Raw genomic sequence first — 27897 nt, forward strand, 5'->3', positions numbered from 1 at the left:
ATCTTTGTATATAAACATGTATCTTTACACACATATATTGCTTTTAAAAGCAGTATAGTAAAAATGGAGTAATATTATACATAGCATTTGGCACTGTGCTCATCACATGTCAGTACATACAGATCTGCTTCAAGTTGATAGGGATACACCCATGTATATCGTAACTTATTTAACCTTCTTCTGTTGTCCATTATTTAGGTTTTTCTAATTTTTCATTCTTACAAACGGTGTTACAGTAACATCTTTACACATCTGTCTCTGTAAATCTCAGACTTTCTGAAAACTTCCTTAAGGAGAAATTTCTAGGACAAGGAAATGTGAACATTTAAAATTCTGGTACATATTGCCTAGCACTCCAAAAACACTTCACTATTGATATTCCCACTGATAATTTATATGAATGCTGCTGTTAGCCGGATGCAGTGGCTCATGCCTGTAATCCAGCACTTTGAGAGGCCAAGATGGGTAGATCACTTGAGGCAAGGCATTTGAGACCATTGTGGGCAGCATGGCGAAACCTCATCTCTACTAATAATACCAAAATTAGCCGGGCGTGGTGGCACATGTCTGAGTCTCAGATGCTCAGGAGGCTGAGTGTATTAGTCTATTCTCATGCTGCTATGAAGAAGTACCTGTGACTGGGTAATTTATAAAGGAAAGAGGTTTCATTGACTCACAGTTCTGCATGGCTGGGGAGGCCTCAGGAAACTTAACAATCATGGCGGAAGGTACCTCTTCACAGGGTGACGGGAGAGAATGAGTGCCCAGCAAAGCGGGAAGTCCCTTATAACAACCATCAGATCTTGTGAGAACTAACTCACTATCATGAGAACAGGGTAGGGGAAACTGCCCCCACGATTCAGTTATCTCCACGTGGTCCCTCTCAGGACATGTGGGGATTATGGGAACTACAATTCAAGATGAGATTTGGGTGGGGACAAAGCCAAGCTATATCACTGAGGCACAAGAATCACTTGAACCTAGGAGGTGGAGGTTGCAGTGAGCCGAGATCATGCCACTGCTGTCCAGCCTGGGTGACAGAGCAAGACTCTTTCTCAAAAAAAAAAAAAAAAGAACGCTGTTTTCCTTTCACCTTCCAGGCTGAGTTTTCCCATAGTGAAGTGAAGAGTCTGTTGAATTGTTAAGTGGCAGCAGGCGCATGTAGCCATGTGGATTGAGAACCAGCAGGCTTAGATGGGTCCTATATTTGATTTGCCATATACGGAACTATTTTAATTACTTTTCTTAAGATACGCCTATTTCCAGCTCTCTTGTATAATGGTTGGTAGTTCTCTTCAGTGCCAGAGTAGCAAAATATTACTTTCTCATAGGATAATCTAATAAAATTACAGGTTACGTTTATCAGTAGAGGATTGTATTAGCTCATTTTTTTTTTTTTTTTTGAGACTGAGTCTTGCTCTGTCTCTCAGGCTGGAGTGCAGTGGCACAGTCTCAGCTCACTGCAGCCTCCACCTCTTGGGTTCAAGCGATTCTCCTGCCTCAGCCCCCTGAGTAGCTGGGATTAAAGGTGCACACCACCACACCGAGCTAATTTTTGTATTTTTAGTAGAGATGGGGTTTCACCATGTTGGTCAGGCTGGTCTTGGACTCCTGACCTAGTGATCCGCCTGCCTCAGCCTCCCAAAGTGCTGGGATTACAGGCATGAGCCACTGTGCCCAGACCAACTCATTTTTATTGGAGCAGAAATTCCTAGTATTTAGAGATAAATATTCATGCTGTTATGTAAGAATTGCTTTCTTATTATTACAAAATGAATAATTTCCTAAATCTCCTAATCAACGAAGACCAAAAAGTAGTTTTTTTATTGGTGATGGTTACTAGAAATTTTAACCCAGCTGACGTGTGTTCATTGAGAAGGAGTATGTTTCTAAGTCCCTAATACCTTTTCAGCCCACAGAAACTTGGTCACACATCTGTGAACAAGTGTTTCTGGGAGGAATTGGTTTCTTTTTTCTGTTAGAGTTGTTGGAGGTTAGGAAACTAATAATTGTGGCAGGGAAATTAGGTTAGTGGCATTGATTATTAGTCGTTTTAGCTAATGTCAAAAAGAAAAAAATTATATTGACCTTGAACATTGGTAGTGTATGAATTTTTTATTAATCTTAATTAATTTTTAAGCACAATGAAATACAAAATTAAAAGGAGAGTAGTATTGGCATGGTTTATTTGGGAGGCATTTTGTGCTTTAGAAATCTTTATTAAAAGTAGCCTTAAAATATTCTGTCTAGTATCCTTTCGATAGAGCAGAAAAATTCAATCGAGGCATCAGAAAACTTGGAATAACACCTGAGGGACAGAGCTACCTTGATCAATTCAGGCAACTCATCAGCCAAATTGGTAAGTTATGATAAAGGTGTTGGGAAATCAAGTACAGATCCCTACAGTCTATCTCATATATTAACTATTTCACACTAATAAGCAGCTCATATGAAAGCCTGAGCTCAGCTTTACTCCACTCATGTAATTTTTTTACCCCCAAAATTTGTAAGTGTGATTAGACTGTTGCTGCAGAAATAATTAATAGACCATAGGCTAATCATTTAAATAAAACCTCTTCAATTATAATAAAAGTTATTTAATAACTAAATCTCAAAGGTCATATTAATAATTGTAAACTGGTAAGTACTTACCGAATACCTGCTCTGTTCAAGGCACTGTTTTGGGCTTCTAAAAGGCTCCCACAAGTTCCAGTCTAAATGTGAAGGTATAAAATATTTACATGAAAAGTTATTAAGTTCTATGTTACACCATTTTACTTGTGCATATAATGTATTGTCCTTCTGCCCTTACGAGTGGAACTTGTCTTCTGATATGTAGTACTTTATATTTAAAAGTAAGAACTACATTTCATAATAATCATGGCTTAACAAAACTTTATACTTATTTGAGCTTTTCACATACATTATATGTTCACAATAACCCTGTGAGATAGGCATGTAATCGTTTTAAAGATGAAAAAAGAGAAACTTAGAGAAAGAAGTTAAGTCGTGTTTCTGGGACTTAAACCAGGGTTATTTAGCTATAAGTCCAAATGGGTTTTATATTCTTGACAGTTTATATTAACACCAAACAGTAAAATCTTATTGACTATATTTTGGGAAAATTCTGCCTTGTGAGATTGATTTATTCATTTATCAAGCATTTACTAAGCATCTGTTATGCCACATTTTCTGTTAGGTGCTGGGAATCCCAACCCCTTTGCTTTCAGGAGACTTTAGGTTTACTAGTGGGTAATACGTTATAAGCATTTCTTTCTGGAGTAAAGTTTTTTCAGTTAATTGATTTGCATATTAGACATTTCTATTATGTTTTAGTACAAGAACTTGGAGAATTTTACCTCTGTAAATGCTTTATTATAAACCATTCAATATTAAGTATTGTCAAATAAGTACAAATAAGTTTTCTTCAAGAGGACATTTAATATTAAGCGGCAAACTTATGGAGCAATAGTTCTTAACCTTTTTTGAGAATCTGAGGAAAACTCCAGGATGATTCTTCCAGAACTAATGCCTGTATGACATATGTGCACAATTTTGTATATGATATGCTAGAGTTCATGTGCTTAAAGCTTGGGTCTATGGACCTCAGATTAAGAGCTGTCCTTCTAGAGCAGTGTTACTTAAGTTTTATTTATTCACATACCCAGAATTTTTGCATCCTGTTAATACTGCCTTCACTATTTGTTTCATGTTTTTATATTTTTTGAGAGTATAATTTTTCCTTAGAAATAACAGTTGTTAAATCATAGTCCTTAAAACGCTAGTCATTTTTGCCCTAAATACATCATCACTAAGTGTTCTTTGGTGTGCCATCTAATGTCACCTTGATTACCCCCAGGTTGCAGTCCACAATTGGGGAATATTATCCTTTTCATTTTAATCCATCGTTTTACTCTTTATTCTCTTCTTAGAAAATATAAATTCTTTTTTTTTTTTTGAGACAGAGTCTTGCTCTGTCACCCAGGCTGGAGTGCAGTGGCACATTCTCAGCTCACTGCAACCTCTGCCTCCTGGGTTCAAGCGATTCTCCTGCCTCAGCCTCCTTAGTATATGGGACTTCAGGTGCATGCCACCACGTCCGGCCAAGTTTTGTATTTTTAGTAGAGGTAGGGTTTCACCATGTTGGCCAGGGTGGTCTCGATCTCCTGACCTCGTGATCCATCCGCTTCTGTGTCCCAAAGTGCTGGGATTACAGGCATGAGCCACTGTGCCCGGCCAATACAAATTCTTTACCTCTGCTTATAAAACACTGTAATGTGCTTTTGAGTCTGATAAATATCTTGAAAAAGGTGTAAAGAATCTGGGAGCAAAATGGAAAGCCTTTTTGACTAATAACTTGCCTGCTGAAATAATAATAATTAACATTTATTAAGCATTTACTGTGCCATGGCTATTCTTAGTGCTTTATATGTTTTAACTTATGTGAATCGTACCACAGTATTTATGAAATACTACTTCCCTTCATTCACTGCACAGGTATTCATTCAGTACAACAAATGTTTCTAGGTGCTGGTGATATTTATGACAGTAAACAAAGTCTCTGTCCTTATTGAGCTTAATTTACCAGATGAGAAGACTGAGATACAGAGAGGTAACATAACATAATTTGTAGGTCTCTTAGCTAACATGTGGGAGACCAGATTTGAACCCAGGTGGCCTGGCTTCAGAGCTTTTACTCTTAATTGCCGCTCTGTACTAGGCTTTCCTATTTTGCTTCATCAGACTTTGCTCTGATGATTTGGAGGAAAACAAACTAGACATTTGACTTTTTAAAGATGCACATTAAAAAAATTTTAATGTCATCTCTCATATTGGGACAGGCCTTAAAATAGATTCAATGTTAACTGCTATGTAGGGTTGTTAAAAACATAAGATAAGATAATGTATGTAAAATGTATGTTACTCATGATTATGAAATGTTAACTCCTTTTTACATTTTCGTCTGTTCTTTCTTTCAAGTAATTTCAATAAAGTTCAATTATAAATTGAATTCCTACTATTCGCCAGGACATGTTGGCTCTAGGGATGGAGCAGTGAAGAAGACAAAGGCTGTACTCATGGATCTTGAACTCTAGGTGGGGGAAGATGCAGACAGAAAAATACATAGTATGTCAGTGAGAAGTACTGGGTAAGGAGATGTAAGGGGGCTGGGCAGTGCTAGTCAGTGATGTTCAGGGAAAACAGGAGGTGACATTTGAGCAGGGACCTAAATAAGGTTGGGGAGTAAGCCACGTGTATCTGGGGAAAGAGTCTACCAGACAGAGGCAACAGTAAGTGCAAAAGCCCTGATTCGTTTCACATTTTTGAGAAATAGGGGCTGGAATGGAGTAAGCAAAGATCTAAGTGGCAGGGCATGCTATCTGAACAGTAGCAAGGGGCAAGATCATGCAGGGCTGTTTTGACCACATAAAGAAATTGGATTTTATTCTGAGGTGGAAAGCCATTACAGCATTTTCAGAAAAAGCATGATATGGGGCCGGGCATGGTGGCTCACACCTGTAATCCCAGCACTTTGGGAGGCCGAGGTGGGTGGATCACCTCAGGTCAGGAGTTCGAGACCAGCCTGGCCAACATGGTGAAACCCCATCTCTACTAAAAATACAAAAATTAGCTGGGCATGGTGGCGGACGCCTGTGATCACAGCTACTTGAGAGACTGAGGCAGGAGAATCGCTTGAACTACGGAGGCGGAGGTTGCAGTGAGCTGAGATCACACCACTGTACTCCATCCTGGGTGACAGAGTGAGACTCTGTCTCAAAAAAAAAGAAAAGGCACTACATGCTCCAACTTAGTTTTTAAAAATTCACTAGTGGCTCTGTAGATATTATACAACACTGGGGAATGTGGCAGGATGCTAAAGGTGAAAGTAGGGAAATCAGGAGGCCATTGCATATTGCAGTGCTCCAGCCAAGAGCTGGTGATGGATTGGATAGCAGGATATCTTTGAAGAGGTGAATGAAAAGTGGGTGGATTCTGGCTACATTTTCAAGGCAAAGTCAACATAATTTGCCCGATCATTTTGATTGTAAAATGTGAGAGAAAGGAGCCAGGGATGACTTTAAGACATTTGGCTTGAGCAACTGAAAGGATAGAATTGCCAGTTTCTGAGATAGGCAAAATTGGGGATAAAGATCCTGAGATTGAGTTGGACATATTAAATATAAAATTCTTATTAAACATAAAAGTGTAGGCATTGGATAAAAAAACCTAGAGTTCAGAGGAGGAGTCCAGGCCAGAGATATAAATTTGGGAGGCATCAAATAAAGATTTCTTGATATCACTTCCAATTGTGTGTGTGTGGGAGATTGAATCTCAATGTGAGAGGAGAAATTATTGATATTATAATTTTAAGCTTGACCATTTTAATGTAGTCAGCATTTAATGATTTTAGTTTATCAAATGAAAATAACATTTATTTTTAAATATTTAATATAGTTGTATATAAGTATGTATGTTTATATTTTAAGTGTAGAAATATGTAACAGTTTTACTTTTTATGGAACGAGAACTGAAGTAAAACATAGCAAAATATTTTGGTTCTTAGGAGTGGAAACCTTGTAATTTACTACTGTATATAACTATATTCCTATTAGAGTTTAGAGTTATTTATATAAATATCTGATTTTTTTGTGTGGTTTTTAAGGTAATGCTATGGGCTATGTACGAATGATAAGATCTGGTGGTCTTCATTGTAGCAGCAATGCCATTAGGTATGGATGCAAACATCATTTTTGCCTTGTTTATGCCATTTTAAAAATTATGTCCATTAAATATATGTTACAAGTGATATTGTAGATAAGGTGTTTGTTCTTGATATATTTTGAGATAAAATATGGAAGAAAACTATTAATTCTACTAGATTTTTCTCAAATTTTAAGACTGCAGCAGACTTCTGAAAATATTTCTCTTAAGGTTATAGTTAATTTATCAATATGGTTTATGAATGCATGTAAAGATTACATGATTTTAAGGATTAAAATATTCATATCTAAAATTCAATTTGGAACTAAAGTGGTGATATGAATAATATTACTGAAATGCACAGTTGTTTCCCAATACACAGTTGAAAATTTTAGAGTCCTGCAGTACCACTTTCATATCTGTGTCAATTGCACATATTTTACTTGACCTAATAAATGCCTTCCCAAATTCTTATGTAGATTTGTTCCTGATCTTGAAGATATTGTAAATTTTGAAGAACTAGTAAAAGAAGAAGGTCTTGCAGAAGAAACGTTAAAAGCAGCAAGGTAATCTAAATTTGGAGATATAAAAAAGTGTGTTTATAAAAAACATTCTGAAGAGAAGACTAGAGAGTAATATGTAATTTATATGCCACTGTTTTTATTATACAAAATTATGGTCTCAGTTTATGAAGTATAATTTTTAAGACTTCAGTATTCTAAGACCTTTCCAGCTTCTAGAACATGCTGTCCAGTATTTCAGCCACTAGCCACACGTGGCTCTTGAGCACCTAAAATTTGGCTGGTCCACATTGAGATGTGTTCAAGTATAAAGTACATAACTAACCTTGAAGATTTAGTATAAAAGGAGGAATGCCAAATACCTCAATCATAAAATTCATTTCACCTATTTTCTTTTTACTTTTTAAAATATTTCTCTTCACCAACAGTGTTCTAGAATGCCAGTCCTTTCTTGTATGTGATCTATAGCAGCACTGTAGCCACTACCATATATGGCCGGTAAACACTTAAAATATGGCAAATGCGACTGGGGAATTGAAGTGTAAATTTTATCTTAATTTAAATTTAAATAGCTAATGTCTATCTTATTGAACAGTGCAGGACTTGAGTCAGTTGTGATTTTGTAACGTAAAATGAGAGGCACGCAGAATTGCTAAGAATATGTTTAGAAAACTGTATGTTTTATTCACACTTAGAGCAGGTTATTGAATCAGGCATGAAGGGGCACCCCTGGGCAAAGGGGAGATAATTTGATCGAAAAGAATAATGATAGATAAAAATCTGTTGAATAAAAAAAAAATCAATGAGTCATAATGATAAGAAGGGTTATCATAAGAAGATCATAATGATAAGAGAATGAAAGTCATTTCTTTATGGAAGAATGCTTGTTAAATTTAGGGGGGAAATTGTAACCATCACTGTAATACTTGAAATCAAGCAAGAATCCCCAATGGTTTCTAAAACATTAGGTGAAAAGTTTTTAGAGAACAGAGGATTCATTCAGTAATTCATCCCATAAAATTGCTTATTAATTACAAAGGAGAAAACTGTCTTTACGGTGGAGAAATATATTCCACCTTGGCCAAGTGATCAAACTTAGCATCACCAGTAATGGGGCAGACAGATGTTATGTGGCCTCTTGATGCAATGTAATGGCAAGTACCTAGTTTGTGTTCTTGCCAGAAATGTTTATCCTGAATTTATCAGGAGCAAATGTCCTAAAAAATTTAGAATGTGAGCATTTTATGAAACACTTGGCCTGGACAAAAAATACAAGGAGATTGTTCTAGATTAGGAGAATAAAGAGACCTGATAATCACATGTAATGGGTGATACTTAATCATATCCTAGATAAGGAAAGAAACAGCTGTAAAGGACATTTGAGGAATAATTGGAGATTTGAGCATGGATTGTATATTAGTTAATGCTGTATTTTATTCTTGGGTATAACAGTGTTTTGTGGCTTTGTAGAAAAATGTTTTCATTCTTAATAGATTCATGCTAAAGCATTAATGGGCTAAGTGATAAAAGGTCCACAACTTTCAAGTGTTTCAGAAAAATAGAGAAAACAGTTGTGTCAAAATGTTAACAAGTGGTGAATCTAGTTGAAGGGTATACAGGTGTTCATTATACTATATTTTAACTTTTTGATAGGCTTGAAATTTTAAAAAATAAAAAAGTATATGGGAAAATGCATGCATTTCTGTGAGAATAAGGCCCCAGCACAGAAGCTTTGCTCTGGAATAGTCTGTTAGATAGCTTAGCTCTTTGCCAGATTACATAAGCCATTTACAAAGTTAAGCCATTTGAAGTCATGTGCCTGAAAATGGTTTAAATAGTTTGTGATGTGTGTCTCAAAGGAAAGGATCAGACCTTTACCTTATGTTAAATGATGCCATTCACTTCAAAACTGTTGACCATTTAAAAAATATTTTGAAGCAGTGTGAGGAAATCAGAGAGTAGGATATTGTCTTATAAGATCTCTAGGGTAAAGCTGACTGCTAGTTGCAAGATCCAGATTGGTGCAAGGGAGTGGTTGATTGAAGTCAAGGAAATGTAAGGTCATGATAATGAATAGATTATCTGCATAGACAGTGGAGAACTGGAGCAGGCATCCTAATCCTGCGTAATTGTAGGACAGTGGTTAGAAGGTTAGTAGATGTCTGCTGTTAAGAAGTAGTTGAGTATTTGGGTAGTTAGATATAGTTGGATTATGTGAGTCACAAAGGAAGATTTCTTCCTTACAGTGGTAGAGGAATAATAATTGAAAGTGGTAGTAGCTGTACATGAGGGATGCAGGAAGGGATGCAGGAGAAAAAGCAGCTGATGTTTTTGAAGGTTGAGAGGGAAACTGAGTTCTTGAAAAAAGAGCCAGGTTTATGTTGAGGTAAGGGGATGTAGGAGAAACGTTAGAGATTTAAGGGGAAGAGGAAATATTTACAATGAAGAGGAGTTCTACAGGCCTCACTGTGGGAAGAAGAAATACAGAACTATTATTTTAAGTCCCAAGATGTTCTAAATAGTCTATTTTTGGGACTAAATTTACTAATATTGATCAGTTTTCTGTCCATAAGAAAATGAGTTTATTCTGAACTCCAAGAAAATTTTCTTAGAAGTGTCTTATAGTGTTTCCTGCTTTTCGAGTGTTCTTATCTAAACTATTGAGAGATGGATTTTTTTCAAAGCCACGCTTCTTTTGAGAAAGGAACCAAATAATTTTTTGCTTTTTAGGCATTTGGATTCAGTCCTCAGTGATCACACACGAAATTCTGCCGAAGGCACAGAATATTTCAAAATGCTTGTAGACGTTTTTGCTCCAGAATTTCGAAGGCCAAAGAATATACATCTCCGAAATTTCTATATAATTGTTCCCCCTCTGGTGAGTATTTCCAGAACCTAAAATGAATTTTTTTTAAAAAGAGTATGAACGAATAGATCTGGTTTCTTTGTAACACGAAGTGCATACAGACTACACTATTAATTTCCTGGTTGCATATAAAACTAAATGTGATCTCAGTGAATGTGACATAGAATTTTTACTTGTTAGCTATGCTGAAGGACACTTACTTATCGTTAGGTTTTTTTTTTTTTCTTCTGAGTTGGGGTCTTGCCCTGTCACCCAGGCTGGAGTGCAGTGGTGTGATCATGGCTTACTCAGGCTTGACCTCCTGGGCTCAAGCCAGCCTCCTGCCTCAGCCTCCCTAGTAGCTGGGACTACAGGTGTGCACCACCATGCCTAATTTTTGTAATTTGTTTTCTTTTTTAAGATACGGGGTCTCACTGTGTAGCCTAAGCTGGTCTTGAACTCCTGGGCTCGAGCAGTCCTCTTGCCTCAGCCTCCCAAAGTGCTGAGATTACAGGCATGAGCCACCATGTATGGCCTAAGATAGATTCTTATTTTTTTAAATAATTACTGGAGAAATTTGAGTGTTTTTTAAGTTATATGAGTATATGCTATAGAATCTTTGGGCAGAATTATTAATATATAATCATTTTAAGTGCTTAATGTAGAATAACTTTAGTTGTTATTATAGTTTTTCTAACACATTTCTTAAAGCATATTGTTTCAAGATAACTTCTTTCTATTCAGTAGTAAATACTAACATCTAGACTAAATTTTTAATGCTTCTTAGAGTATATAATGTGTTCTTGCTCTAACTCTATAGTTGCTATCTAAAAATAGTTCAAGTTGTCAAAAATTGCATTATAAAAACAGCTGTTCCATTAGGGAAAATGGAGTTAAGAGTTTTTGAGAGGTATATATTAGTAATAAGAGTTGTTTTTGCCTAAAGGTTCCTATAAGGTTTAAAAAAAATTGTTAAGTAGGTAGCTTTAAAATCTAAATATCACCCAGCAGATGAAGCTCTTTATTATATTTAATTTTGATCAAGAATAGTGACTTTTCATATTGCTGCCCAAGTTGTTAACACATCTTCTTACATATTAAAACCATTATTACCTATTGAAAGTAGCTAATAGCCTATAACAGCTTTTTTCCATGAATTTTGTTTCTTTTATACATTTGTTAATTTTCTATCATAATTATATTTTAGCTATGATATACCAAAAAATGTTCATATTCATCTGGTAAGAATCTTTTCATCTTAAGATAGTGTCAAACTGGAGGGAGAGTGTCTTATTTGGTAATACTATAGTTAACTTGGGGTGAGTTCTCACCATATTTTTTTAATTTGAAGGGCAATGTACTCAAACCATTGTAGACAGCAGTTAACCCATTGGTAAGCTTAGGAAAAAGTCTGGAGTTTTACAAGGCAGTTGTCAGAATTCGCTTAGTGATGGAGAAAACAAAGTGGATTAAGAGCACTACAAAGAAATATAGAATACTGTTCTTGTACTTGAGTTTGTAGTGTAGTTCCAGAAAAAAGACAAGCATAAATGAGATTTCTAAAAAAGATTGAATTAATAATTGATAAAAAATTCACAAACAGGTGATTAATTGCTGAATAAGTTTCACAGTCAAAAAAATGAAACTTGGTTTTGTTTCCAGTGTAGGCTATTATAGTACTTAGCACACTGTATATCATAATTAGTTTTTAAACACTTCTGCATTTACTCTTCTAGAGCTGTGCTATCCATGTATAGTCACATGTGGCTACTTAAGTTAATTAACATTTCATAAAATTAAAATCATAAGGCAGGGTGAAAAAAATGAAAATACCTTTTTAGAAATTAAAAATTCAGCTTGTCAGTCACACTAGCCTCATTTCAAGTGCTCAGTGGCTGCTTGTGATTAGTGGCTTACTGTATGTACTGTCCCTGCCAACATTGTCGCTCTAGACTGTGAGCTCTAGATAGTAATCATTTGTTTAATCATAAGTACTTAATAATGCCTGGTATATTGTAAGCTTCAGTAAATCTTTGTTGAATAAAAGATATGATTAGATAAGGCATTTTGGAAGAGCTGAATTTTCAAGAGACGTACTGTTCTGAGGATTCACACTGAAGAACATGAGAAGAAATAGTATTTTCGAATGAATTAGGTAGGTGTAAGTAAGGACTGTCTTGCATATGTTTTTAAGAGTACTTGTGCTTTGAAATAAAGCAGGCCTACTTTGCTAACTCCAGCGTTCACTTAATATATAACTTTGGGTGAGATAATAAATCTCCCAAGCCTCGGTGTCCTTCTCTGTAAAATGTGCATAATATTTTATAATGAGATATACAAGGCACTGTTCTTGGGCTAAGTAGTGATTGAGGGAGTGTCCATATTTAAAGGACTTGGAAAGGAAAGCCATGAAGATACACTTGTATAGATTGTATCTTCACCAAGAGGGTACCTAAGGCAAATGTTTCAGATGAAAAGGGCAGGAACCTAGATTCTATTCTATTCTATTTATAATTTTTAAAATGTCTGTTTTAGGAATTCTGAAGATTTTCTTAGCAAAATTGTTTTTCTAACATCTTGTTACATCTTTTTAGACCCTCAACTTTGTAGAGCATTCCATTAGTTGCAAGGAAAAATTGAATAAAAAAAATAAAATTGGAGCTGCCTTTACTGATGATGGCTTTGCCATGGGTAAGCTTAATGGAATTGTTTTTCCATTAATTTTATATTGACCTTGTAATGGATTCTTAGAAACATTTGCTTGAGAATAGGTCTATATGTTCTTTATAGATTTTTCTTTTTTTTTTTTTTTGAGACAGAGTCTCACTCTGTCGCCCAGGCTGGAGTGCAGTGGCACGATCACTGCAAGCTCCGCCTCCTGGGTTCACACCATTCTCCTACCTCAGCCTCCCGAGTAGCTGGGACTACAGGCACCCGCCACCACACCCAGCTAATTTTTTTTGCATTTTTAGTAGAGACGGTGTTTCACTGTGTTAGCCAGGATGGTCTCGATCTCCTGACCTCGTGATCCGCCCACCTCAGCCTCCCAAAGTGCTGGGATTACAGGCGTGAGCCACCGTGCCCGGCCTATAGATTTGTTTTTCATGAGTGTTGTTTACTGTGTTTTTAGCTGGGATACATGATTGATAATACTTGTTTTCTATAGTTTATAACTTAATGCCTTCTTAGTATTGCTAATCACTTGTCTACTTTGGCCTAATATTTAGGCTTTGTTTTGTTGGGGTTGTACAGTTTTAACGTCTTATATTTAGTTTCTCTGGTTTCCTTGTAGCTTCCTCAATTGCCATCTTTTTAGCAGTCGAAGTGTTTTTTTCCTTTCTTTTTGAGGCAGGATCTTGCTCTGTCAGCCAGGCTGGAGTGCAGTGGTGCAATCATGGTTCACTGCAGCCTTGACCTCCTGGACCCAAGTGATCCTCCCACCTCAGTCTCCCGAGTAGCTGGGACTACAGGCATGCATCACCACATCTGGCTAATTAAAAAAAATTTTTGTTTTTTTAGAGACAGGAGTCTCACTATGTTGCCCAGGTTGGTTGGTCTTGAACTCCTGGGCTCAAGAGGTCCTCTAGGCTCAGCCTCCCAAAGTATTGGGATTATAGGTACAAGTCATGGAAAGTTTTATTCTTTACCCTTACAGCTATATCATTTCTCCTGGTGATTTATATGGCCGTGTTATTTATTTTCTTCTTAATTGACTTGTCTTTAGTTATACTTCTACATTGTTTTTAAAGGAGGAATTAAGCCATTTTGTTAAACCTGTCATTCATTTATCTGTAAAATGTAACTTGAAAGGGGACAAACTTAAAATGCTAGGAATTATTATTCAGAATGCTTAGTGTTAGGAATTATTGGTGAAGGAGTAGAATACCACTTCTGTACTCACTGTAATTTAACCTTAGTTTTGCTGATGCCTGCAGGTGTGGCTTACATTCTAAAGCTTTTGGATCAGTACCGAGAGTTTGACTCACTTCACTGGTTCCAGTCTGTTAGAGAGAAATACCTGAAGGAGATAAGAGCAGTTGCTAAGCAACAGAATGTGCAGTCGGCCAGTCAAGATGAAAAACTCTTACAAACCATGAATCTCACTCAGAAGCGACTAGATGTCTATCTACAGGTAGAGGAGCCTAAGAGTCACATCTGCTTTGACTTACCATTTGATATTCATGACTTCTTAATGTCTGAAAAGCAGAAGCCATATAGAAACTCCCATTTTCACAAGTGAGATGAATAGTGGCAAAAAGATTATATTTTAAAATGAGTGCTATTTGGAAGCCATTTGACTCAGATCTTAAAAATGGGCGGGTTACTTATTTCAGTTTCTGTATTTATGATTTCCACTAGAGCTTTTAAAAACAATAATAGCCATAAAAATGCATATATTTTTGGTATTTTGCCATAATAAGTATTTTTGGTTTTTATTTCAAATTTTTAAATTTACTTAGGAATTTGAATTGCTGTATTTCTCACTGAGCAGTGCAAGAATTTTCTTCAGAGCAGACAAGACTGCGGCTGAAGAAAACCAAGAAAAGAAAGAGAAGGAAGGTCAGTGAGTGGTTTAAATTTGGAAAGACCAATAAATGTCTTTAGTAATAGACAGTAATGCACCATTTTATCTGGTCAGACATCTATCTTCTTTGTCCTTTTGGAAAATAACACAGACCTAGCATTAAGTCTTTTAAAAAAAGTAAAGCCTATATAGATCTTGTGTGAAATTGAAAAGGAATTTATGTAGTTTATGCATTTCACACTTGGTAACCCTTTAAAACCTTGTTCAGGATCATCTGCTTTTAATTTAAATACACTTTTCACAAGTTTGGTTTTTCTTTCATGGCTCAAACTATTAGATTTGAAGGAACAAATTAGAGGAGGACAGCTAAATGTTGCTGAAGGCAGAGTTGCTGATGACTAGATGTTGACTGAATGAGATGGGACAGATGATTAAAGAACTATAAAATCATAGGGGCTATTTAGTTGTAGTAAATAGCATCCTGCCTTCTTTCATAGTCAGGCCCTGGAGACTCAGGCAATATAGCCATAATAACCGATAGTGATTTCAATGAACTTCAGTCATTAAGGAAAGGATTCTGTCCATTGTATTCTATGTAGGATGGTGGAAAGGAATCCATACTTTTTAAAGCGTAAGAGCATTGTTCAGTGTTTCATATTTAATGTCCCCATGATATATTTCTCTCAGATTTGAAATTTAGGAATAATCATCTTCTCTGAGGAACGGGTGTTTCCCTTTTCCTGTCATGGAAATTATATAGCATACATTTCTCTTTGCTTGGAAGATCAAAACTAGATACAGCGACTAGTTGACCCTTATAATTTTCATGTTTACTAGTCTCCTTTTTGTCTTACTTGTGCTTCATGAAGTTTTCATAAATCAAGATATAAAGCTCTTCACAAAACAAGATGTTTTTGTTAATCTTATTTTATGTTAATTTTTAAAATACACCTTTTTTCTTTATATAGAGTAGAGGTGACTCATTTGGGTAGACCACTTACATGAACTACCTTATTTCTTGACATTGTTGCATAAATTAAATATTACTAATATTACTTATTAATTAGGTGCATATCCAGGTGTTTTTTGAATCTAGACTAAATAAACATGCTTGAAAAAATTGTTTCAGCTTATTAATCTGGAAGATACTCAATATTAAATGAAAATTTACACATACTACATTTGTGTTCATTTTCAAGGATAAATTAGCAAAGCTATTTGGAAGAATTTGAATCAATATAATCTAAATTATGAAGAAACTCAGTTATTGCCTCAGCTCTGCTCCTCTGCTCATGTGTTTCATGATGCCAGAACCTTTTCCCCAGCCCAGGTGACTGGGAAAACTCTGCGGGGTGATTGGACATTTGCTTTCAGGCTAAAGCATTAAAACAAAACAAACAACCCTTCAGTCTCATGGCAGTGGGATTCCTTGCTTTGGCCTATTCCTCTTAAGGAACTCTCCAGGGTTGCAGTTGTTATATTATCACTCACATCACTGTTCTAAGACTGTTTCAGCTAAAGATTGCTCAGAGATATAGTCAGAGTTTCTGAATACATTAGTCAAATAGTCTTTGTCTGTTAATGAAATATGCACATATGACATTTTGCACAAAAAGCCAGGAATTCATTCTGTCAAAAACAGTGAAAAGCTGCTTCATTTAAAATTATTTTAAGAAATAATATAATATATATTACATATAATTTATTATAATGTTATAAATACAAATGGAAAGTTATTCATTCTGGACAGTTTTGATATGTGAGTTTGCAGCCATGTTCCTACCAGGAATGACAATGTACTGTAATGATTCTTTCTTGGCCCAGCTGGAGGAACTGGCGTGAGGGGAGCGGGCCTTTCTTAGACCAGGAATATCAAGATTCCTCAGGACAAAGGAGCCCATGTGGTTTGAAGCCCCACCCCAATACAGTTCTGAGCTCCCTCAACTCCACCTTCATTAAAAACCAGTGGAAACAATTGCAGTGTTTAGCCTAGATTTTTAAAAATTTTAAAGTGTAAACAAGGTATAATTTGTGATGTTAGAGAAACATTTGATGGACGCAACTGTAATTTGAAGTTTGGCAATACAGCTCTTCTCAAATTTCTTTTACTTCTTAATTTATTGTATAAAAATGAACATAAGTATCCATTATTATTTTCACTCATGCTTTCAGAAGAAACTAAAACAAGCAACGGAGACCTGTCCAACAGCACTGTGTCTGCTGATCCTGTTGTGAAATGATACTGATGGTATTCACTGCACATATGATGAAATCGTCAGAATTGTTAAAACTTTTGCCAGTGGAATGGATATAAACTATTGATGAATTGTTTCCTGGGTCACATCTCTGGAAAATAGATGTTACAATTCTTAAAGGCAGTGCTATGAAGTGAAGTTCATTCTGTTTCCAAAGGCTCTACTTTCAAAGGTTAAGAATGAGATTTTAACATTGGATTTTTGCCTGGACTTGAGGGTAGAAGATGTTTCTATTTGAAGTGAAGTTATAAAAGGGCAAATCCAGATTCATAAACTATCACCTCGGATTTCTTGTAATCTACATGTTTGTAATTTGTATTTGCATAGATCTTTGATCTATAGTTATTTCAAGTTATGGGAAATTCAATGCATATACTATATACAGCCAGTAAATACATGCTTAACAAAAGGAATGAGCCTGAAGTTCATAAAGAATACATATCAATATTCTTATAAAAGGAATATATGAAGATGGCTTTGATACTAGAAGTGAGGCACAAGTGTTCTATGTACTCTCAGTGTACAGTATAACTGATGATCATTCTTTCATTGTTAATTTCATGTGACTCACAAGAGCTGCTGATGTCTTTGATGAGACATTTTATAACTAGTTTACATTGCTTTGAGAACATTTAACCTCCAACAGCTGCTTTAAATTTAAGATTTACATAATACTCAGAAAATTCAGATAAAGCCATAGAGTCCTGTTTGAAGCTTCACTTCTATTTTGGTTGAAGGCATGATGTATGATGTCAGAAAAAAAATTGAATGAATTATTCCTACATCCAAACTCAGGTTTCTTCTACATTAGATTGAATTGAAATTTTGGTGATGGTTTGGGTAGACTTTTTTTTTATATCAAGTATAATTTAAAACATCAGATTAAATAATAATTACACTGTTCAGGCTTTTAAAAAAATACCACTGTGAGAATAAAGTGCTAGTAAAATACATCACTTACTGATTTTAAAAGCACAGAAAGATTTTGAGTAAATTTTGTGCCCAGCAAGCTGTTAGTTTTATTTTTGTAAAGGTATGTAAGTTATTAAATGGTTAATCGTGGCCTTTTAAAAATAAAGTGATACCTTTACAATGTAGACAAAAGTTTAAAACTTTCTAATACAAACGCCATTTTGGGAAATGCTTGATTTTTTTCTATTGCATTTGTCTGCTAAACATTTCTTTGGATGAATCCTGCAAATACTTCTAACATTATTCTTTGATTCCAGCTTTTAGAATGGGTGTACAATGCCCTGTTTGTACTTACTGGTTAGGGTCAGGGTAACTTGCCAGCCCAAGATAAATACTTTAATTGTTAAAAGTCAGAAGAGACAGAATATGTAGGAAATGTTTTTTGTTTATTATGTAAACATGGCTTACAGAATTATGAACAGTGGATAGATTAAAGGCATTTAATATTTGTAATTCATAATAACTGTAGAAATGGCCCTAAAGCATGCTGCATAATAATTTATATTTTCATTATTATAAGTGTTTATATTAATGATCTTGCATTTGATTATATCAAATTCATCATTTCATAGCAACAGTATTGTTTTCTCTGTTTTTCTTCTCTAACTTCTCTGAAATCATCTCCTATTAAGGGATAGAAATTGTTACTAGAAGAGAATCACATGTTCTCTGTTCATTATCCCTACACGTGTAAATTAATTATTTTATCAATACTAGATAGAGTTCACATGCTGACTCCCTGGATACCTACAGTTGAGAAGAAAATGACAGACAATTATTTTTCCTTTAGGTCAAAATAATGTCACTGCTATCTGGATAAATTATAAGTTCATATATTTGAAATAAGATCCTGGAAACAAGAATTTAAATGGTGTCAAACTGCAGAGCAACAGGGCTTCAGTATATTCACACCTAATAGGTTAATATGTATATTTGGATGATGATTTTTCTTGATAACATATTAACATTAATTTTATTTTTTCAGACATACTGTAATTTAAAAATTAATGTGAGCGTTTGTTTTAAGTTCACAGAAAACTTAATAATTCAAATTCTCAGGAATTAAGGACTCACCATAACATTGTCAGTTCTAATGAAATTTTGTAAAAGATGGCAAGTTTGTTACCTCACTTGAGTGGGGTTTTCCTCTTCCCCCAATTCTAAGAGAATATAATGTGTATAGTAAAACATTAATAAACATAATTTTGAAAATTTCCTTCCCCTGGACGTTTATGTTCAAAATTGAATGTCGTAAACCAGTAGTTCTTAATATTAACCTTTTTGGGGTCCCCCTTAATTGAATGAAATGAAATCTGTGGAATCATTTTTTTTAAAAATGCATGCACATAGGTAAAAATTTGAGGTTTAAAATTGGCTCCCGTCAATGTATTCCAGGTGAAAGAAAGATGTTTTCTTTCCTTTACATTCTTGATCTTTCCAGAGCTTTTATCCAATAAAAAGAACCAATATGAAGTTACTTTAAATCCTAATCCTGGAAAGGGATTATCAGTATGCATTGTTTAATGTTAGTAATAACTATAGTGCTATTTGCAAACCTGAGTTGAACTAAAACAATACAGTAGTCTCCCCTTATCCGTGTTTTACTTTCCAGTTTCAGTTACCTGTGGTCAGCTGTGGTCTGAAAATATTAAATGAAAAATTCCAGAAACAATAAGTTTCAACTTGTGTGTTATTCTGGGTAGCATGATGAAATCTTGTGCTGTCATGCTGTATCCCGCCTGGGATGTAAGTCACCCCTTTGCCCAGCATCTTCATGATGTATGTGCTACCTGCCCATGAATCACTTGGTAGCTAGGTTGTCAAATCAATAGTGTTTGTCTTCAAGTAAGCCTTATTTTACTTAATAATGGCCCCAAAGTGCAAGAGTAGTGACGCTGGCAATTCAGATATTCTATAAGAGAAGCCTTAAAGTGCATCCTTTAAGTGAAAACATGAAAGTTCTCAATAAGGAAAGAAAAGAAATCGTATGTGGGGTTGCTAAGATCTGTGGTAAGAATGAATCTTCTCTCCGTGGCATTGGTGACAGTATTTGTTACGGTTGTTCTGTTTCATCATTAGTTGTTAATCTTTTACTGTGCCTAACTTATAAATTAAACTTTATCATAGGTATGTATATATAGGAAAAAACACAGTATATATACGGTTAGATACTATCTGCAGTTTCAGGCATGCACTGGGCGTTTTGGTGTATCCCTCTCAGATAAGCAGGGACTACAGTAATAACAACAGAGCCTTCAAAATATTACACTGGAGACAAGATACAATCCTGTTAACTACTACACTGCAGAAATCATTCTTGGTAAAGTTAAGTCTGGTTGCTGTTCCTTTTTTCTTCTGAGGCAGTAAATTTGTAAAATTGTGGGAAAGATGAGAAAATATTGGATACTTCATGTTACTATTTTGAGTCTGCTAAATGTAAAAGGTAGGCTTTAATTGATTTTAATAATTGTAACAGGATTTTCTTTCCAGCTTCACATTGCAGACGTTTCAGAAGACGGTATTCCTTTTTTAAGGGAAGTTTTAATGCCACGTATTTTTTTTTAACAAAGGCTTTCAGATGTTAGGAATACTTTAATAGGCTGTCAAAGATGTGAAGTTTAAAAAGGGAATCCAGAATAAGTGGAAATCTGTGGAGATTAAGCAAAGGCAGTGAACTCAAGAGATGGTGATGGCAAAGTTAGAGTTCAGTTTATAACACAGGTCAGCATATATATAACGTATAAGAAAAGTTGGGCAAGTATTTTCTTTTCAGTAGTTTGGCTCCTCTTTACCACTCAGTTTACCTGATACCTCCATTTCCCATTAGTGGAGATATACTCAGGAATGTAGATCAAATTTATTCAGTCGATTCAGATCTGATAACCATAATTCTTGGATCATCTCTAAGGACTATAAATACATTCTGTAGGTAAGAGCTACATGTAGTCAAGCATTCTTTAATAATGCCCTCATTTGATGGGGGAAGGAGTTAACTTGTTATACCTAGAAGCACTTGTCTTTATCAAATTAGTATTAAAGTATTTACTCTCTTCAGAATCTGTACAAAAGCTAGCAAAGTATTAAGGGTATTATGCTTTAGGTTGATACTGCTACTGAATAAATCGTCAAAGCTTAATGTATTGAGAAATATTTGGAGATTGCTTTGTATCTGGTTCTCTCTTGAAGTCATCTGTATATAGCACAGAGTGGTTAGAAGCATAGACTCTGGAGCCAGAACAATTTGAATCCCGATTTCCTGCTTAGGAACAGATTCCTTAATATCTCTGTGCTTCATTTCCTTGTGCAAAAGGTGGGATGATAATGACAGTGTGTAGCTCATCGGTTGTTTGTTTGAGGATTTAATTTGCGTAAAGCACTTTATATATCAGGAAACAGTAACTATTAGCTGCTATTGTATATAACTACTGGAAACATTAGCTATTACTGTATTACTTATGTGTACTCTCATAGGTAGAAATAAACTTGGCATATAAGCATTAGGTGTTACTATTCTTTTAGGTGCAACGATTGAAACTAAAGTCTGTATTTGACTTCAAGTGGGTCTCTAAAAAACTATTCCTTGTTAAGTGGCTTGGGTAGATGTAGACAAGGTAAGGAAGGCCCTGTTCTTCCCTAAAGGTAGTCTGATGGGTATGTGAGGCTAAACCAGCCTGGGAAGTGGGAATTGGTAAGAATAGTTGGCTTCTAAAAAGGTCCCATTTCCTCTCTTCCCACCTTTCATTTACATGGCACTTGTTAATCTTTCAGAGCACTTTAATGTGTATTAGTACACATTTCAGTAAGTGGAGAAAAGGGGCAAATCACCCACTAGTTCTAAGTTTTAAAATTATTTAAAAATATTCAGTGCATGCAAGGTATACAATATGTATTATACTATTTAAAGAACGAAAATAAAGCACTTGGAAAGAAGCTACCATATCAGTTAAGAACACTTCAGAAGCTCCTGCAGTTTCTGCCCAAGAAAACCACATGGGGGTTTGGTGTTAACCATTCTCTTGCTCTTCCCTTGTTTTACAACTGATTGTATTTTCCTAAAATTGATAATATGGTTATGTTTCAGTTTTTAAACTAAATATAAATGGGATCTTATTATATGCTTTTGTAACTTTTTCATTTTAAAAATTCATCCACGTTGATGCATATAGCTGTAGTTTATCTAGCATTTCGTTACATGAATACAGCTGTCGATGACATCTGGGTGGTTTTCACTTTTGGGATACTGTAAACAATGATGCTGTAATCATTATTGAACGTGTCCCTGGGTTCATGTGTTTAGAGTTTCTCTAGGCTGTGTACCTGCAGATAAAACTGCTAGGTAGTAGGGCAGGTGCCCTTTCAATGTACTGGACAGAATGCCAAACTGTTGTTTCATCCCAGCAGCGGAGGAGATTCCCCTTTGCTCCATTTCTACAAACAGCTGAATTTTTGCAGTCTGGTGAATATAAAATGTTTCTATGGTTTTAATTTGCATTTTCCTGATTACTATAAGGAGTCTGTTTCTGTTTATGAGCACTTTGTCTTTTTTAATGTATGAAATGCCTTCATGACTTTTTTTTTCAATTTATCTATCTTTCTACCTGTAGGAGTATTTTATAATATTCTGGATGCTAATTTTTTGTTGGTCTTGTGTGCTTGCTAGTATCTTTGGTTTAGTTGTGTGTTTTCATTCTTTGTGGTGGTTTTTGATGAAGTTAGTTTTAATGGACTGAATTTCAGTCTTTTTATGTTTCCCTAATGATGTGCATGCTTTGTGTCTTATTTAAGCCATGCAGTCTTTTAAAATGGTGGATTAATAAAATAACTTTTGTAATCCAAAATTAGGTTAACATCATAGGATCCATTTGAAATGTATAAAGAAATGTATAGTGTTTCAGTTTTCAAACTAATAATTGTCTAGGACTTGAGATTCTACCCCTCTCCCAAAAAAGTCTAAGCAAGAAAAAAAAAGTTCAGGGGACTGTGGTTCTTGCAGTCTGTCAGAGACCAATTGATCTAAAGCAGTTATGTCATACAAATTTGTAAGGCATTAGTGAACAATGAATTCATTTTACGGTGCATAATCATACTGGCTTAGACTGGCTCACTATGTCTTTTATGGTGTATACATTTCAAATGGATCCTATGATATTAACCTAATTTTGGATTACAAAAGTTGTTTTATCCACCATTTTAAAAGCAACACCTTTAAAACTTTTAGCAATGGGATCACATATTCTACTCATGTTGACTGGAAGTATTTTTTGATACTATATCCCCTCTTCTGTGATTTCATTATGCCCTAGTTTTTGGGAAATTAAATGTTAAAGTTATAGAGCTGACTTTAGTTTTCTTCCAGGGATGTTCTAGAAAATAACCACAACAAACAAAAGAAAGAAACAGAATAATTTTTATTGCTAGGTTAATTTATTACAAAGATAATAATAGTCTGTTGAACTTAGTTACAGTTAAACACACTGTACCGATTCAAAATCATTATACTAGTTTCATAGGGAGGAGGGATGGGGGAGTGGGCTGGGGTTCCAGGAATTGGAAGTATCAGGGTGGAAATAGGAACTTTATACCAAGCCCCATGACCAGCTGTGCTTCAAGTGAGTTTTAAAATTAATTGGTCCCTTCCCTGAAGGAGGGTCTGGCTCAGAAGAAACAGGAACTGGTAGAGCTGCACCCTGTCCACAGTGATCCACTACTAAAAATTCTCATACATAGGAGGACCTTAAACTTCTGAATGCTGGTTCAGTAAGGCTCCACTGTAAAATCAAACATCTTTTGTGGTATTCTTTTTTTTATTGCTTGATGTCTGGAACAGTTACCGAAACTAGACCTGCATCGCGCATCTCTACTAGTGCTTGGGCCTCAAAGCAGTGCTTATCACCTAACTGCACAAAGAAATGCTATTAGGTCCAATTATGAGATAAGCTGAATTATAAATACACAATTTTCAGAACGACAGGCACTTAAAGCTCATTAAGTAAAATACAAAAATAGATATTAATAGGAAATATTTAGTGTTCATCAAATTGTAAATCTAGGCTTTTGCCATTTTTTAAAAAGGATACTGGAAACTGAAAAGAGATGACATTCATGTGAACAATGCATTTTTCAAACTTTTGTTCTGAGAGCTGAACAATCTAAGAAATCTTAGCGCAATCTAAGAAAAAAGACTTACCCACAAAGCACCTAAAATAACATTGTAGATGGGTGGGAACGCTGTCAACCATTTCTTAGTTTCCCTCCCAAGTCTCAGTATCAAGGCATCAAGATTACATTCCACAAACGATTGTCAGCCTTCGGAAATCAGGTCAGTGTGCCTGTATGTCAGAGAAGTTAAAACCCTTAGGAGGTAGCTCTCCTTCCTGTTTGCTCTTCCCCCACAGGCGCAAGTGAGTTATGCTTCAGATTCTGCGCCTCTATGTTCATTTGGATTTCCATCATTGTCATCTGGTTGATCGTTTAACAGTACATATTTTCCATCATTGGTTAGTGGTATGGACAGCATTAATTGAGCCAGTGCTTCTGGATCCTGAAGTTAGGAGAGTTTAAGAGGGAAAAAAGAAAAGGCTTAAGATGCATTTAAACCCCTTTGGCCTGGCTTTCAATATGTTCTGTAATCTAGTCTTGTTTCTCCTTACTCTTGTGTATGTGTGCCTTCAGCTGAGTCTCCTTGCTTCTCAAACTCAGGCATGTCACTTCTAGAATCTAGACTGTTTTCCTCTGAGCCAAAATATTGTTTACATAGTCAATTTGTATCATCTTCCCAAAGATTCCATAGAGGAACTTCCTTCACAAAACTTTTGTCTTCTCTATCTTTAAACTCCTTTCTTTTCTCACGTTTAATCTATACCAGAAGTTGGCAAACTATGGTCATTTGGCTAACCACTTGATTTTTATTGGAAAACAGCCGCGGCCATTTATTTACCTACTGTCCATGCTGCTGCTGCTTTTTTTTGGGGGGGGGGGATGGGGGCGGTTGGAGACAGAGTCTCGCTCTATCGCCCAGGCTGGAGAGCAGTGGTATGATCTTACTGCAACCTTCGCCTCCCCAGTTCAAACGATTCTTGTGCCTCAGTCTCCTGAGTAGCTGGGACTACAGGTGTGCCGGCTAATTTTTGTATTTTTAGTAGAGATGGGGTTTCACCATGTTGGCCAGGCTGGTCTTGAACTCCTCACCTCAGGTGATCCTCCTGCCTCTGCCTCCCAAAGTGCTGGGATTACAGGCATAAGCCACCACGCCTGGCCTGCTTTTGTCTTATAATAGCAGAGTTGAATTTGTTGCAAGGGAGATAGCCAAAAACATAAAGGCCCTTTATAGAAAAAGTTTGCCAACTTTTGACCAATACCATTAAATACTAGCTTACAGTGCTTGCCATTATTTCATGTATGTGGCCTTAGTCCTTGGTCTTCCTGACCTCTCCAACAGACTGAACTGCACTAATATGGTAGCCACTGGCTACATGTTACTATGTAAATTTGAGTTAAATTTAAAAATCCAGTTCCTCAGTCACACTAGCCGTATTCAATCTGCATATTAAATTGTGCAGATATAAATCATTTCCATTATTGCAGAAAGTTCTGTACATTGCTGAACTAGAAGCCCCCTGGGGGCAGGGACTGTATCTGTCTTGTTCACTATAATTCCAGGGCTTTTCTTACACAAACTAGGCTCTCAAAAATTTGCTGAATGAACAAAAGATTAAAAGCTGCTGAAAGACAGGGAGGTCTCAGAGTCCTCATTTCTTAAAAGCTCCCAGGTGATGTCTGTCAATGCTGTGGGGCATGTGATCATACTCCTGAGGAGCAAGGCCTTAGAGCACATGGTGGGTACTTATCTTAATCTGAAAGAAAGGAAATCTAGCCAACTAGTATGCAAGCAAGAAAACAGATAAGCAGGAGCTCCAGCAGTAATAAGAAGTCCTCACATGTTAACAGTGAACATGGAACTAGCTGATCAAGAACGTCTGGTGGTTAGAATACTTAAAAGGAAATCCCAAACTTGGCCACACTTTCCAGTGAACATCACTTTTCTTTTTGAAAAGACTCTTAGTATGTGTACACAGATGTGTTTTGAGTAGCTACTAAACCAGCACTAGAATGCATCTTACCTTCTGAACCTCAATAATTTCTTTTCCCAAATTAATAGCATAACATATCTGCAAAAGACAAGAAAAGTAGTGATTGGCAAAGGTAGAGAAGGATAAAATTTTAGAACAAATGTGATTTGGGAGTACAGTGAGGTCACTGTGCTCACTGTTCCCAGTTGGGAACACAGGACCTGGCTGCAGGAGACTTATCACGTAGGGCCCGGGGCATTTGCGTCCAACTGTCCTGACCTCTGTTGCCAATTTATGCCATACAAAAAAATATTCCAGGTAAGTGAAACTCAGTTAATTCCAGTGTTTAAAGTTCTTAATAGGAATTTTTCTTCTCTTAAATGTATTTAGCCACGATATGTTCATACACAGTGGCAAACAGATAATTTACTGAAAGATTGGTTAATTGTGATAAATTCTAAGTCGCAGATAGAGTCAAAGTTTTTCATACTAAACCAACAGCTTGTGTGTAACTTTTCTAATATCTTCCTTGGTTTGCTCTCTGAGACTAAATTATTCTCTATTGTAGCTTTTGCCTTAATTTTTTTTTAAAGAACACATTCGAGGGGAACTGCTTTCAACATTTCCTTATATCCCGACTAAATAATATGTCTTGCCATTAAAGTTCTTCCTCATTCACCCTATTCTGGTTGATAGGTATTTTCCACAGAGAAATTTAAATCGAGTTTTCTTTCAGTGAGGCCTTCTTAGGAGGTATTATCTGAACTCCTGGATGGAGACATGCAGAATAATCAACTAAATATCCAAGGAACTAATGCCAGAAAACTCTTTTAAAATGGACTTGTTTGGACTGGGATATTATGGGATCTTCACATGAAAAAGAGACCTTTTCGCCTTCTGAGTTGCTTTCAAAAATGTATGTACTCAGAGATTCTTCTCCAGTGGATTCAGGAACACGGATGACAAAACCAACCAGTCTCTTGTTTTCTTGATGAGCAGCAAATTGTGTGACACTGGTAAGTTCAAACTGGGGGGGAAAAAAAAGGCAAAAGATCATACAACTACTAGAATTAAAAACTGACAAGGTTACTCTCTGGAAAAGTCATGAGAAAAAGTATCCTATTAGTCCTATTAGTGGCAGATCTTTATTAAGTGCCTAGGCTGTGTTTAAGGTAGATACAAAGGTGAATTAAGGAGTAATCACTAACATGAACCTGTATGAGGTACTTACATTGGCCCTTGATACTTGAGTCTGTGGATCTATCAACCTGAAATTTTAAAAGATACATTATGTCACAAATGTTGGATAAATTTAATATTCCTAGAAGAGTTTGTAGAAGTCCAGAATAAAAACAAATTCCCCCAAATAGAGATAACGCCTGTTAGAGGGTGAGGTGAGATAGCTCTGTGTGACCACGTGTCCTGCTTTCTGCCTTTATGGAACCTGTGTAGCTAAAGCTCAGGGTACCTATAATGGAAGATTATATAGCAAGTAAGAAGATTTAACTTCACAGGATTCTGCAACTTACCCAAAAAGACACCATTATAATTCTCAATAGATCTGCTGTATAATATGGATGGGTTATATTCTGTACAGCCTCCCTCTCAACAAACATCCACTGGCAACTATAATGTCCCTGAAGTGCAAGATCAACTTAGTCTAAATTTAACATTATTGAAAAAGATGGGGTAGCGGTGAGAAAATAGTGAAGGGATTTTGACAAAACTCTATCAATTTGGGTAAAAGAGGAATAATGTTTAAGAAGGTATTCCAGAATATATTTCCTTGTTTTAATTATTTACTATTTATTTATTCTGAAAAGAGTCTTGCTGTCACACAGGCTGGAGTGCAGCGGCCCAATCTTGGCTCACTGCAACCTCTGCCTCCCGGGTTCAAGCGATTCTCCTGCCTCAGCCTCCTGAGTAGCTGGGATTACAGGTGTCAGCCAAAATGTCTGGCTAATTTTTGTATTTTTAGTAGAAATGGGGTTTCACCATGTTGGCCAGG

The 27897-nt window shown here is 35.9% G+C and overlaps 2 protein-coding genes across 11 annotated transcripts in view; one reads left to right on the top strand and one right to left on the bottom strand.

The window, feature by feature from the left end:
- WASHC4 (WASH complex subunit 4) overlaps positions 1 to 19036 on the top strand; it is a 61456-nt gene extending 42420 nt beyond the window's left edge. For 2 of the 7 annotated variants that reach the window (XM_054444320.2, XM_054444321.2), the window contains 8 exons: positions 2251 to 2359; positions 6665 to 6731; positions 7182 to 7268; positions 9954 to 10101; positions 12663 to 12759; positions 14004 to 14200; positions 14529 to 14628; positions 16766 to 19036. In XM_054444320.2, the coding sequence (XP_054300295.1) occupies positions 2251 to 2359; positions 6665 to 6731; positions 7182 to 7268; positions 9954 to 10101; positions 12663 to 12759; positions 14004 to 14200; positions 14529 to 14628; positions 16766 to 16833 (873 nt within the window). In that variant the 3' untranslated portion in view covers positions 16834 to 19036. Of the gene's footprint in view, positions 1 to 2250; positions 2360 to 4980; positions 5112 to 6664; positions 6732 to 7181; positions 7269 to 9953; positions 10102 to 12662; positions 12760 to 14003; positions 14201 to 14528; positions 14629 to 16417 lie in introns of those variants that run through there. The other 5 variants (XM_063646653.1, XR_010122689.1, XR_010122690.1 and 2 more) reach the window with 5 other exon arrangements.
- A 4173-nt stretch (positions 19037 to 23209) lies between these two features.
- The window catches only part of APPL2 (adaptor protein, phosphotyrosine interacting with PH domain and leucine zipper 2), a 63316-nt gene continuing 58628 nt past the window's right edge, over positions 23210 to 27897 (bottom strand). For 2 of the 4 annotated variants that reach the window (XM_063646656.1, XM_054444325.2), the window contains exons 18-21: positions 27121 to 27157; positions 26776 to 26916; positions 25941 to 25988; positions 23210 to 24149 (exon numbers count right to left, since the gene is read on the bottom strand). In XM_063646656.1, coding sequence (XP_063502726.1) covers positions 24141 to 24149; positions 25941 to 25988; positions 26776 to 26916; positions 27121 to 27157 — 235 coding nt within the window. In that variant the 3' untranslated portion in view covers positions 23210 to 24140. Of the gene's footprint in view, positions 24362 to 25940; positions 25989 to 26775; positions 26917 to 27120; positions 27158 to 27897 lie in introns of all 4 variants that reach the window. The other 2 variants (XM_054444323.2, XM_054444324.2) reach the window with 1 other exon arrangement.

The sequence above is a fragment of the Pongo pygmaeus genome, chromosome 10, assembly GCF_028885625.2.
Source record: "Pongo pygmaeus isolate AG05252 chromosome 10, NHGRI_mPonPyg2-v2.0_pri, whole genome shotgun sequence".
NCBI lineage: Eukaryota > Metazoa > Chordata > Mammalia > Primates > Hominidae > Pongo > Pongo pygmaeus.